Consider the following 13,538-nt stretch of genomic DNA (forward strand, 5'->3'; position numbering starts at 1 on the left):
CGGGCCACAGCGGCCTGCATACGACTAGAAACCCAACCTGTTGTTGGGCCAGGATGCAGGCCCGCAAGCCCAATAGGCCCCACAGGGCAGAGTAGCAGAGGTAGGCCCAGAAGGCCTGCTTTAGAGAGGAGCTCGAGACAGCAGCGGCGGCGGGGCTTATAAGCAGGTGTGAGTGCCCTTCGGCTAGCGAGGTGGGACTAAACTTCTGCGCCCCTCGCCTGGCAGCGCACACCCCTTTAGTACCGGTTGGTGGCTCCAACCAGTACTAAAAGCCTTCGTTTCCCGCCGCTTGGCCTGGCGAAAATAGGCTTTAGTACCGTTTGGAGCCACCAACCGGTACTAAAGGCCCATCCTATATATATAGCTCTTACGAAAATTTCAGTTTCATCCCCACTTCGTCTCCAACCTCCGCCGCGTGCGCCGCTCGATCCCGTCGTCGCCGCCCGTCGTCCGTCGTCATCGTCGCTGTCCCCGCCGTCGCCCGTCGTCGTCGTCGTCTCGCGCTGCCGCCCCGAACGCCGCTGCCGTCCGTCGCCATCGCCGCGGCCATACGTCTCTCTCTCGCTCCCGCACACACATACACACACATACACACACACACACACACACCGGCGCCCCCGCCCCGTACGCCGGCGCCCCCGCTCGTACGTACGGGGCGGCGGCGTACGGGGCTGCACACAAACACACACACATATACCACACACACACACACACGCATACACACACATACACACATACGTACACACATATACGTATATATACACACACATGCATACACACACATACACACACACATTTTTTTTACTTATTTTCTGTTTTTTAGAAAAGTTAATTAGATGATCGAATGTTAGATTAATGTCGAATGTTAGATGAATTAGCTAGCTAGATAGAAAAATTGTCGAACTAGAGATTAGAACTAGTTGAATAATTAATATAACTAGTTTATTTTTAGTAAGAAAATTTAGGTATATGAGATTAGAACTAGTGGAATAATTAATATAACTAGTTTATTTTTAGTAAGAAAATTTAGGTATATGAGATTAGAACTAGTTGAATAATTAATATAACTAGTTTATTTTAGTAAGAAAATTTAGATATATGAGATTTGATTATCTAATTAAAATATTATTTGTTAATGAGTTTTTCTGTTTATTTAATTGTTTATATATTTTGAGTTTATATAAATGTTAGATTAATGTCGAATGTTAGATGAATTAGATAGAAAAGTTAAATATATAATAATGTCAATTGAATATATAGTTAGATATATTAATGTCAAATGTTAGATGAATATATATTTGGCTAGATATAGGTGTTTAATGTTTCACCTATATGAACATAGGAAATGTCATCTGACGACGAAAAAGATTTTATTTTGTGCGAACACTGTGAAGACCAGCGCGGCCTGTGCGACCAAAATTTCCTTGTTGATGGTAGGCGCTTCAGCATCAAGCTGGATGAGACATTCGAAGTTGATACAGTAAGTCACTTTGTCAATTATTATTTGAATGCAAAACTTATGCTTCATTTGCTTCAACTTATAATTTTAAATTTTCACTATTCTACTAGCGCATCCCCTGTCATGCAAGAATTTTTGTCTTGGATAAGATAGGTTTTAGTGCTATAGATGATATGGAGGTAAAGAGAGTTTACTTGAAGACGGAGCATGGGTATACTTTCAACGTCAAATTATATAATGGAGACACATACACCCATTTTGAATGCAAAACTTGGCAAGCACTATGCAAGGCTTATGCATTTGAGCCTGATATGGTTATCACCATTGATATTCGTCCGAAAGATGATATTGAAGGTAATATAGACATCTGGGTCGATGTGCAAACGCCTCCAGTTCTATCATTTGGTGAGTTTTTCTCAACCATGCATGCATATGTTTATGTCTTTCATACAGTTTATTCAAAAATAGTTGACAACTAATTTGTATTGTCAGCTTATTTCGGTTCAAGCAAACATGTCCGGCGCTTGGTAGACAGGACCTACTACTGCCCCGGGGCTCAACTAAACTGCGAGGAGATAAGTCATTATGTTTCATGGCTTGAGGATCTTAATACTGTCAAGACAAATTTTTTTTCTAAACTTAGAAATGTTAGTACTCAAAACGTGCGACCAATGGTGATCGTATTGAACTACGGTCACATCTATAATCAAAAGATGGTAAGATTTTAAATATTTGTCCTTAATTAGTGCATCTTTTGCATACATTATTTTTGAAGCTAAACTTTCATTGCTTAGTATATTAATTACTATACGATGTTGTTCAACAGGGACTTCCGATGACAGTTGTGCCTCAGTGGATCGAGACAAAAGGTCGCATGTCAATGGTTAGCTTACGACCAAGATTTCCTACATTGCACATGAGTGCATTCAGGATTTCTGAAAGCGAAGAATGCTTAATAGTGAAAGATTGGAGCAAAATTGTTAACGATCGCAGAGAAGTACTAGGGGGCAGTAAGGTGAAGCGCAACCCAAGATTAGGAGACAAATTCATCTGCATGCTCCAGTATGATGAATCAGGAGAGCTATACATGTTCTATGCTATTCTACCTGAGAGGGAGCAGCAGGATCAGTAGCTACTAGTTCATGCTCTTAATTAGTACTTGTCTCATGTCCGTGTCCTGAACTTCGATTTTGGTGACGATTATGTTGAACTTGATGATATCTTTGCTTCTGTTACAAAGTGAATGTTTCCTCTTTAAGCTAGCCATCGTTGATGATGATTAGATAGCTAGCGCGGTAATGACTATGATGATTAAATAGTGGTAATTAGACGACTACGATGATTTTTAGCTACCTAGAGTTTATTTATTTATTAATATGCGATGATGATGATGATGATGACGACTACAACTCATTATAACGTAAAACAATCCTAAATTAAATTGATAACACAAATTTAATTGAAAAATACAAAATAAAACAAAAACCCACAATCATTTAGTACCGGTTGGTGTTACCAACCGGTACTAAAGGACTCCCGGCCCCCGGAGCTGGCTCGTGCCACGTGGTTCCCCTTTAGCACCGGTTCGTGCTGAACCGGTACTAAAGGGGGGCCTTTAGTGCCGAAACGTTAGTGCCGGTTCCATAACCGGCACTAAAGGCCCTTACAAACCGGTACTAATGGCCCGTTTTCTACTAGTGATGCCATCCCTGGATCGGTATGCTGACACACATAGCACTCGAGGATTTATAACAGAGGTAAATCACATGTATAAAGTAACATAAAATACTATTACCTCAAACCAAATAGCGGAAGTAACAAGGTTGTGGATTTCCATCAACACCAACGGCAAAGTTGAGTGTAGAAAATCGTAACCCTAACGTATCACTTACTCGTCGTAAGATAATCCTGCAACATGAGACGTTGTAGTCACAAAGGGTCAGTACATTGAATGCACTGGCAAATTCACACCATAGAGAAATTATGAACAATGGCTATCACTACATGCATATTTGGCTGGTGGAAAAGCTCTATGGTTATAAGGTTTTTGCGAAAAGCCAAATTTTTCCTACTACAAAGGAATAAATTTTATTTAACTATCATGGTGGTTGTTAAACATTGAGAGTGTAGACACCCTCTCAATCTCAATTAAGCATCATCATTAAAACCCAATAAGATTAATTAAAATCACATGATGAGATTCACATGATAATCCAAGTACTAGATACTTAAGACGTCCATAACCGGGGACACGGCTAATCATGATTAGTTTATACACTCTGCAGAGGTTTGCGCACTTTTCCCGACAAGACTCGATCTCCTCCTTTGGATTTCTCGCACTACATGGTGTTTGAGAAACGGATGACCGAGACATAGTCTTTCAGAAGTGCTAGCACCTTACGCGGGTAGACCGTACCAACCTACATCCCCTACATCTGCTAGTCTACCACTGTAAGAGTTCGCGCGACTTAGTCAACTATGCTAGATCCGATAATAGCTTGTGGCTGCACACGGAAGTTTCTAGTATGAATAAAATCATGATCCCTTTGAGCCTGGGTGGCGGTCCAAAAGAAAAACAGGCAATTGCTGGAATACCCAGGTGCCTAAACAAGCAATCGCTGGAATACCCAGGTGCCTCAATCCACTCAGATGTGTGTGTTAAAGTTGCCACCATAAATAAACCATTAATTAACAATCTCACATCTGTCATGAATACTCTCAAACCCAACCCACTTCTACGAGCATACACTACTGGAATCAGGGATTTTGCCGTTTGCCAATTCTTTGTCGTCTGCTTACGGACGATAAAGAAGGTCTTTGCCATCAGCTACCAAACAACAGACGGCAAAGAACTGGCAGACGGCAAAGAAGGTCTTTGCCATCTGTCATTTCTTTGCCGTCTGCTGGCAGATGGCAAAGATTTTTTGCCATCTGCCAGGGAAGGCAAAGAGGTGTCAGCATATGCCAGTACACTGCAACGGTCCATCCCCCTCTTTGCCGTCTGCTGGCGGACGACAAAGATTCTTTGCCATCTGCTGGCAGACGGCAAAGAGGGGGCTATCTTTTTTTTGCGGGTAAAAGAAAACCGTTGCCCCCACCTTCTCTATCTCTATCCCCTCTCTCTCCGCTCCTGCCCCACAGCCGAGCGCCGCCCGACCCCGCCTCCCTCGACCCCGCGCCATTGCGCCACCTCGCCTCCGCCCGCCGGTGCGCGCTGCCACCTTACCGGACCCCAGGAGCCCCGCCGCCTCGCGCTGCCGCCTACGCTGCATCGCGCGCCGCCCCGCCGCGGAAGCCTCGTCGCTTGTCGCCCCGACCTCGAGATCCGCCGCCGCCATGGGAGCCGAGCACCAAGCTCCTCTGCGCCCCACCCGCGTCCCCGCGTCGCCACCGCCACCCCACGCTACCTCGCGTCCGGATCCGGTCGCGGGAGGTCCCTCTCCCCCGATGCACCTCCGCCTCTCCCTCTCCTCATCTTCTCCCAATGCGTCGCTGCCGCTGCCTCCGCCTATCCCCATCTTCTCCCGCCCAGCCACCGCCTCTCGGCTCTGGCGCTGTGCTGCAGGGCGTCGGAGTGCTCGCGGGACTATGATGGGGCGTGCCTGCAAATGCGCATGTCCTATAGCCACGCCGCGTGCATCTTCCTCTTCCTCCTGCAGCGGGCCGACTGCAGCCTCGCCGGCGCCCTCGGCCTCCTCAGGATCCCCATCTAGCACAAGGTTATCTTCTCTTCTGTCTCCGTGCCTGTGGTTCCCTTCCAGAATTTGTGCCATACATATTGGGCTGACTGTGCTTGTTCTGCTTGTGTTCTTACCATCTTGCCTCTGCTTCCATTGTCTCTACAGGTTTATGTGGACGGCACCACAACCATGCCCACCCACGAAAGGAAAGCGATCATGAAGGAATTCTTCTACGGTACTAAACAAATGTCCTGCAGAAACTGAAAAGTGAATAAGGCCTTTGCGGTTTGGACCTGTGAACTGAAAATTTTCCATTGTCTATCTGTCTACCACAGCCATGACATTTCCCTTCCTTCTGCAACTGGAACACGGGATCAGCGGCATCGACTACCCGAGGCAGAGGGCGGTGTGCTCGGAGTTGTACAGGAGGAGAGACGGCAAGGGGGAGGGTAGTACGAGGCTGGTCTCTGAGGTCGACGCCGAGATAGAAGAGGAGTGTGGGATCTGCATGGAGTTAAACAGCAGGGCTGTGCTGCATCCACGATAAGTGCATCGATTGCTACCGCCAATGGTGAGTGAGAACAAGAACCTGACCCTCGCGTATTTTTGTTTTGTTTTGTTTCTCTGCCATGTTTGTTCAGTTCAACTTCAACCAATGAGATGCTCAATGGGAACTCCCTGGGTTATCTCTACTCTACTGTACTGAGTTGAATGAATGTCAATAGTAGCACATGATGCAGAATCTGGCGTTGAATGAATGCTTCTCGTCATGGTCGCTGCCGTGTGGAGGCTGCTCCCGCTCCCCTGCTCCTTGCGTCGTCGTGGCCGCCGCTGCTGCCGGTGGAGCACGGGATGCTGCTGGCCATCGGCCCACCCCCGGTCTGTTGCTTCTCCAACTCCTTGTGTCACTCTTGGTTCGATCTTTAGCGCTGGAGCAACATAGTTCCTGTAGGTGGGTTAGCATCTTGGCTGGATTGTTTGATGTGGCCTGTTTGCCTGTTCAGGTATGCCAACAGCTTGACGAACATGTCTATATGCGTGTAAGCAATTAAACCTGGGGAGAGGAGTTAGTTTGCAAGTTATAATTCTGTTTTATCTTACACGTGAGGATTAGAAATGCTCTTGTACACTGGTTTTCCCTTGCTGTACATCACTAAACTTGGTTCAGTTAAAAACTGCAGTGCCTGACAGTTCTGGACAGCAAGCTTCTATCTAAAAAATGAGTTAGCTATGCTTAGAATTTAGAGTTGGCCCCTTTACATAAGTTTTAGATAAAGTCCCAAGGTTTCCGTAGAGTACTTATTTGCTTCGTTTGGATGTACGGTTTGAGAGCAGCCATCATTTTAGTTTTCTGTCCCGAAATTTATGTTCCTGGGGTGCAGAATTTGTTGTATGGCAGTTTAGGCCATGCTAGAGGTTTAATTAAATTAAAGTCACAACATAAAAATTGTAAAGGATATTCTGCAGATGCTTAAACATATATTATTTGTTAGATTTCATGTTATACACTAAATCCTATGGAATTATTAAGATGACTGTACTATGTTGGACAGAATTTTACGTTTGACTTGGTGATTGTAACTAGACTTATACTCTAAGATTTTGTCATCGTTGATGATATGAGGACTTATAATGTGATAACGTACGTATGAGCTGGGGTCTTGTGCGTAGGAGCGCCACTAAATTATATATTCTTATGTGTTGAGACCATGCTTTGCTGTGACTGAGATATATGCTTGATGACAAGTGTGGGTACTTCGAGTTCGGAACCGTTTGCCTCACAATTTGTGCCCCGCGGTTGAGGCAAGTTCACAACGGGATAATGACTTGCATAATCTCTACATTCCATTTTTATTTATGATATCTTCCATGTCAATGATGTTTATTATGATGGCGATGACGATGACCATGATATGTTGATTTAAGTACTATGCTTGCATTTGCATACTTGCACTCATGATGATAGTGAATGAAGGCGTGCACTACCTTGGTGGGAACATTGAGACCTTCATTGTTGGGTTGCGACCTACTTTGGAGGCAACCTCCACATATTGGAGTGAGTGGATGTCGACGGGCGTCCACTCAAGCTATACCGGTATACGCAATGAAATGAGATGAGCATGTAGGCATGTAGGGCACCATTATATGTGTTGAACACTAATGAGTGTATGGTGTTAACCGAGTCTTGGTATATTGATATGAGTACTGTTTATTATTCCTTTATGAACTTGCTGAGTCTTTGTACTCATCCTTGTTGCTTATATGTTTTAGGTAAATCTTGACGACGACATGCATGGGAGTCTTGGGAGTAGCATCCTCCTCGCCGCACGGGCCTCCTACTCGCTGCACGGGCTTCCTCCTTGCCAGAGTGACGCCCCTCGCCGGAGTAGCGCCAGCCAAGCCCATCGGCCACCAGGTGCGTCCTTGGATCAGTTTCCTACAGGCAGCATGTTGTTCCTACTCCTCTACTTACTACAGCAGCACAATGTTCTTCTGTATTGCAATAGAGCAGGAGTATTTGCTAGAGTATCTAGGACGTACAACTATGGTTAATTGCTTTATGTACACATGCATGGATCTGTCATAACTTTACACTAATTTAAGATTGTCTTGATCTGAAGTGCTGGCTCCTACAACATTGCATTTCACCAAGTGAAATGCTACATTTCTACTCCTAACTCATTCTCTCTTTCTTAGTGTTTTTGTTATGCAGGTTGGAAGAAAAGAAGAAGATCCAGAGAAGATCTTAGTAATAAGATAGTTTTGACTTTGTGAAACTTGCTACCTATGGATGAAACTGTGTAATATTGATGGAACTATGTATATGTATGGATGAAACTTGCTACTATTGGTAATATGTGTTGGATATATATGTGTTCATGACTATTGGTAATATGTGTTGGATATGTTATATTGGTGATACATGTGTGTGTGTGTGTGTGTGAAAGAGAGACAGAGAGAGAGAGATTTTATGTGAAAACGAATTGATATAAGAAAAAACAGAATTAAATGGGGCAATATAGGCTCTTTGCCATCTGCCTGCAGATAGCAAAGAAGTCATGCCCTTTGCCATCCGCGGCGGACGGCAAAGGCCCGCCGTTAACCACCTAACGGAGTAACAGCGCATTTATTGCCGTCTGCATTCTTTGCCGTCCGCTGCTGATGGCAAAGGCCCCTTTGCCGTCAGCCGCCAGAAGCAGACGGCAACGTAGCTCTTTGCCGTCCCCTACTTTGCCGTCCCCTTCTGCCGTCCGCGGCGGACGGCAAAGACCTTTGCCGTCCGCCATCCATGCCTTTGCCGTCCGCCGTGGCAGATGGCAAAGTAGCTGATTCCTGTAGTGATAGCATAGAAATATAAGCAACGTAATAGTAACTCCCAAGGGTTTGATAATAAAACAGGTAATAGGTACTACCTCATCTACTTCCCAAAACCCACAATTTAATTAGATCCTAATCATGCAATGTTTGAGGGTTGAAACTAATGCATAAAACTGGGTAATGGAAAGTATGATCAAAGTGTGAACTTGCCTGCAATGTTGATGAAGATGATTCGCACTCATAACTCTTGATAGTTCTACTCGTCACACTCCGGTTAATCTATCGTAAGCAAGCAATAGTAACCACACATAAGCCATCACTCAAAAGATCAGCAAGAACGAAGAAGACGATTCAGAAAACTTCAAAACCAAGCAAATAACTCTTGCAATATAAAACAATTTCTAACAGTACCAAAATTATGTGAATTTGGCCTTATCAGAAAGTGTAGGTCAAGAGCTTCGATTTGCAAAAAGAATCAACTCAAACGGAGCTACGAAACTCAAGTTATGATCAAACGAAGTTTGAATCTAAATCTGATCTAATTCAAATTTTAATATTTCAAAAACATGTTTGGGTTGGATTACTGGATAGAGGAGATCGTAACTTAGAAGTGGGCGTTGGTTTTGTTCGATTTGGACAAACGAGTGAAAAGTTACGAAGGTTTGAAAAGCAGGGGCTAAACGGTAAAGAAACTAATTATGGATAGGTCCGTGACTAATACTAACAGAAAAGGAAAAGACTAAATAATGAACATTCGTTTATAAGATCTAAACGGTGGACGTTCGCTGTTTAATAAAACCAAAAAAACAAACCTAGTCTAGGGTTTTAAAAAAACTGAGGTTAAAAGAAAAACCGGATCAGACCGGCGGTTTTATACTAGTTTGGAAGGTTTCGACGACGGCGGCGGTTTCCGGCGAGATAGGACGGTGGCGGAGGCTCTGGTCCGACCGGGGAGGCGGCTCCGGTCGTCCAGGAGGGCGGCGAAGGGGTTGGGGAGGGGCGTCGCGGCGAGGCGAGGAGGATGGCGGCGTCGGCGGTGGTCAACGGTGACGGGACGGAGCGGGGCGGTGGCGGTGGATCTCGCTGGCGGCGGTGGGATGCGGCGCAAGGGCGGCGGTGGGGTGCAGCAGAGAGGAAAAGGCGGCGGCGGCGTGAGCTTATATAGAGGGGGGCGAGGGGTTGCGTGGAGGAGGGGGCAAGGCGGCGCGGGGGTGGCCGGGTCGGCCACGGCGGCGGCGGACGGCGTGCCCGAGCGGGACTTCCACTCGAGGAAGGAGAGGGGCAGCGCGCTGGGCTGGGCCTTGGCCTGGCAGGAGCTGGGCTGGCCCAGTCGGGGAGAAGACTTTTTTGTTCAAAAAAACATTTTTCACAGACAACAAAAAAACAGAATAAAACAAATATATTATATAGGCATATAATATATCAAAATTTTCAGAAAAAAATTGTCTACAATGTGAACAATTTCCTAGCATTAAATAAAATTCACACAAATTTAGATAATTCAAAGAGTGCTCGTGCCCTACTAAAATCCAAATAAAATCATTTAACAAAACTAAATGATTTCAAATTTATTTATCTCCAATTTTCTGATGTAGGGAATCATGTTACCCTATTTTCCATGTATTTTATTTTTGGAGAAAAATAATTTGAATAAAACCCAAATAACTCCAAATTGAAAATAATTTCAAAAGGATTTTAAATTTGATCCTTCTAAACTCCCAACTCATATTTCATAATTTGAAGAAGTCATTTTATCTTCTCTCGTGAAAATCATTGAGTTGCATAAAGTTTCTGAATTTGAAATATTTCCAAATAAAATTCAAATCTTTTCAAAACCCCGTTTCATTTAAATAAATGGAATAAGTCATGTCATCTTCTCTCCAGAATTTTATGGTGAAAAGAATTTGAATTCATGGAGATCATAAATGCAAAAGTGAAAGTTTGGGAAAGTCCTTTTATTCCCTCTCATTTAACTTTCAAAAAGTTTCGAATTTCACTCAATTAATCACACAACAATCAAACAAACAATCAATCTATCTATTTATTATAACATTCCAAAATTTAGAATTTTGGGATGTTACATTCCTTAAGCCACATTGTTGTGTTGTGAAAAAACGCATTGGTTCTATGCGCCTTGGAGAAAAATGGGTCTGAAAACCCTGTTTTCGTGTTGTCCCACTGAAAAATGCCTTCATTTCTTTCTTAAACATGTTAATTGTTGTGAGATTGTTGGTTTTTTTATCTCTCTTCCAGTACATGATAGTGAACATATCAACGAAAAAACACGTCTGATGATTTCATACGCTTTCAAAATTTGGAAAGTTCAAGGTGTGTCTGATGAGAAAGTTTGTATACTATAAAAATGTGGCTCGGGAGAGAAGGTCGAATTAAAAAAGAGTCCAAAATCAAAGAAGGCCGAATTAAAAAACCAAAGAAGTCCATTTTTTGTTATAAAAATGGATTAAAAGAATCAAATTTGTCCTAAGAATAAAACTAAAGAAGTTCAAATTAAATAATGGAGAGAAGGTCAAAGTTTATAAAATAACTCAAATTTGTTCTCCACAGAGTAAAATCAAAGAAGTTAAAATTAAATTAGCAAAGCAATTCAAACTTTATACAAACACATATTTATCCCGTGCCTAAAAGAGTAAAAGCCAAGAAGTTCAATTCTTTAAGAGAGAGTAGTTCGAACATTTGAACAAAAAATGGTTCTATAAAGTTTCTTAAAAATACATGACAGAAGTTCAAGGTGAAAACAGTGGGAAGTTCAAATACTACACAAAACACATTTCAGATAAGAAATATAAGAATAGAAAACTAAAAGCTTAAATGGTTTGTGGCAAGAAGTTCACGTGCTTCTCCGGGTGAAGGTCAAGATCTCTAGTACGAGACGTGCGACCTTCAATTACATGTAAAAAAACATGCAAAAACAACATTGTTTTTGCCATTTTTAAAACTGATCTCAAATGACAACGAATTTATATTATCTGTCTACATGAAAAAGTTGCTCCTATTCATAACTTTCCAACGGTATATTATATGCTACATTCCGATCAATGGTTTAAAAGTGTTATCTATAACGTTAAAAGCACATTTTTATGCATTCAAAAAAAATATTTTGAACCGTCGCGAATATGGAAAAATGATCAACACAAAAAAGTTGTGTGTTTTCAACAACTTCCGTCGGTATATCATTTGCTAAATTCCGGTAAGTAGTTTGGGAGTTACGGGCAAAAACAGCACATCAAAAATAGAGTGAAGTTCAACGTGAAAATAGCAGGAAGTTCAACTACTACACTAAATGAATTTCAGATTAAAAACTTTTAAAACCGTCGCGAGTATGGAAAAATGATCAACACGGGAAAGTTGCAGTTTTACATCAGCTTTCGATCGATATATCACTTGCTCAATTCCGGTGAGTGGATGGAGAGCTGCGAGCAAATAAAGCACGTGAAAAACATAGTGAAGTTCAAGTACACACGTCGAGAAGTTCAGGTTGTTCACGCGGTGCATTTTTGAAGAATCTGTTTCGCGATAAAGACAGAATGAATGATCTCACCATTTTTTAAATTACGTGAAAACGGTTAGGAATCCGAGAAAACCATCAACAAGAAAAAGTTTCGCATTTTCCGTAGCTTTTTTCAATGGTATATTATTTGCCCCATTCCGATGAAGTTTGTGAAAATTACGGCGAAAATACCTTTTTAGCCATTTTCAAAATTGACTTAAAACAATAAGGAATTGGGAGAAACAATATATACCAAAACGTTTTCCATTTCCTCAAGCTTTCCAGCGCCGTCTCATTTGCTGCATTCGGATGCACGGTTAAAAAATTAGCTCGAAAACACGAACTCGGTAGGACTTGTATCGTTTTCTAAATTACTCTTAAACCGTTCAAAATTAGAAACAAGTTTCAACATGAAAAAGTAGCGCATTTTAATAAGCTTTCCAACGCCATATCATATGCCTCAGCTGGATTAGCCGTTTAGAAATGGCATGAAAAATACGATCTCGGCTGTTCGGTTTGCGAAATTTTACGTTTTTCTAAATTAGTCTTTAACCATAGGGAATTAGAGAAAACTTTCAATATGTGGAAGGAGCTGTTTTGCAGCAGCTTTCCAACGCCATATTATATGCCTCATTCCGATAAAAGGTCTAGAAATGCTATCGAAAATACGATTCACGTTTTCTGTGTGAAGAAAAAATGGTTTTCAAAACTGCTCTTAAACCGCTTACATTTTGACAAAAAATTAAGTTGGGTCATGATACTGGTGTCCATAGCTTTCCAATGGTATATCGCAAGCCCCATTTGGGCAATGTTGGTGGAAGTTCAACCTAACACTAGGGGAAGTTCAGGTCGAACAACTCAGGCAGTAAAATTGCAAAAAACGCAATTTCATCACGACTCGAGAGCAAAATCCGCCAACGAGCGAGATACCTATTTAAAACCGGTATTTAGTTGCTAAAAACGTTTCTAGATTACACTAACATCATATAGAACACGACTAACCAGAATAATTCGCGGGGGAAGCACGGTTGCAAAGATAGCCCGAAGGTCGAGTCCGTACAGAGGGAAATTCAGGCGCGTTACTCACGCAATTCAGGTTGTGATCAGAATATTATTCTGATCCCGTGATCAGAATAGTGTTTATGTGTGTGTGTGTGTGTCTATATATATATATATATAGGGTGGGTCTATTCTAACAACACCTCTTAAGACCATATTCTAACAACACCTGCTTATTTTGCTAACACTCCTCCGCTCCCCAGCACCGATTGGAACCACATCCACCCCCGCGCTCTCCACCTTGTGCCGCTAGCACACCTCACCACCGTAGCCCCCAATCCCCTCCCGCGCGCTGCCGCCCTGAGCCGCCATGGCTGTCCCTCACACACCCGTACTGTGCGGGGCCGCGCACACCCCGTCCCCTCTTCCATGCGTGCACCGCCGTCCATGGCAGAGATGGATCCACTACTTCCTTCTCTCGCCGGCCCCGGCCCACCGCTCCCTCCGACCCCCTCCTATTCCTTCTTCCCTCCTAAACCCCGCAACCCCACGCGCCCAAACCCCCCCGCTCCTT

General features: G+C 43.1%; 1 protein-coding gene across 1 annotated transcript; it reads left to right on the forward strand.

Moving 5' to 3' along the window:
- The first annotated feature begins 5,858 nt into the window (after positions 1-5,858).
- Positions 5,859-7,719, forward strand: LOC119331086. The gene is made up of 2 exons (XM_037604263.1): positions 5,859-6,018; positions 7,411-7,719. The coding sequence occupies exons 1-2, from the start codon at positions 5,893-5,895 to the stop codon at positions 7,690-7,692; spliced, it is 408 nt and encodes a 135-aa protein (XP_037460160.1). The 5' UTR covers positions 5,859-5,892; the 3' UTR covers positions 7,693-7,719.
- Positions 7,720-13,538: the final 5,819 nt, after the last annotated feature.

Source organism: Triticum dicoccoides, chromosome 7A, assembly GCF_002162155.2.
Source record: "Triticum dicoccoides isolate Atlit2015 ecotype Zavitan chromosome 7A, WEW_v2.0, whole genome shotgun sequence".
NCBI lineage: Eukaryota > Viridiplantae > Streptophyta > Magnoliopsida > Poales > Poaceae > Triticum > Triticum dicoccoides.

Coding starts and splice junctions, on each gene's coding strand:
- LOC119331086 (XM_037604263.1), top strand. CDS start 5,893: ATGAATGCTTCTCGTCATGGTCGCTGCCGTGTGGAGGCTGCTCCCGCT. Junction 6,019..7,410: donor TGGCCATCGGCCCACCCCCG/GTCTGTTGCTTC, acceptor TATATGTTTTAG/GTAAATCTTGACGACGACAT.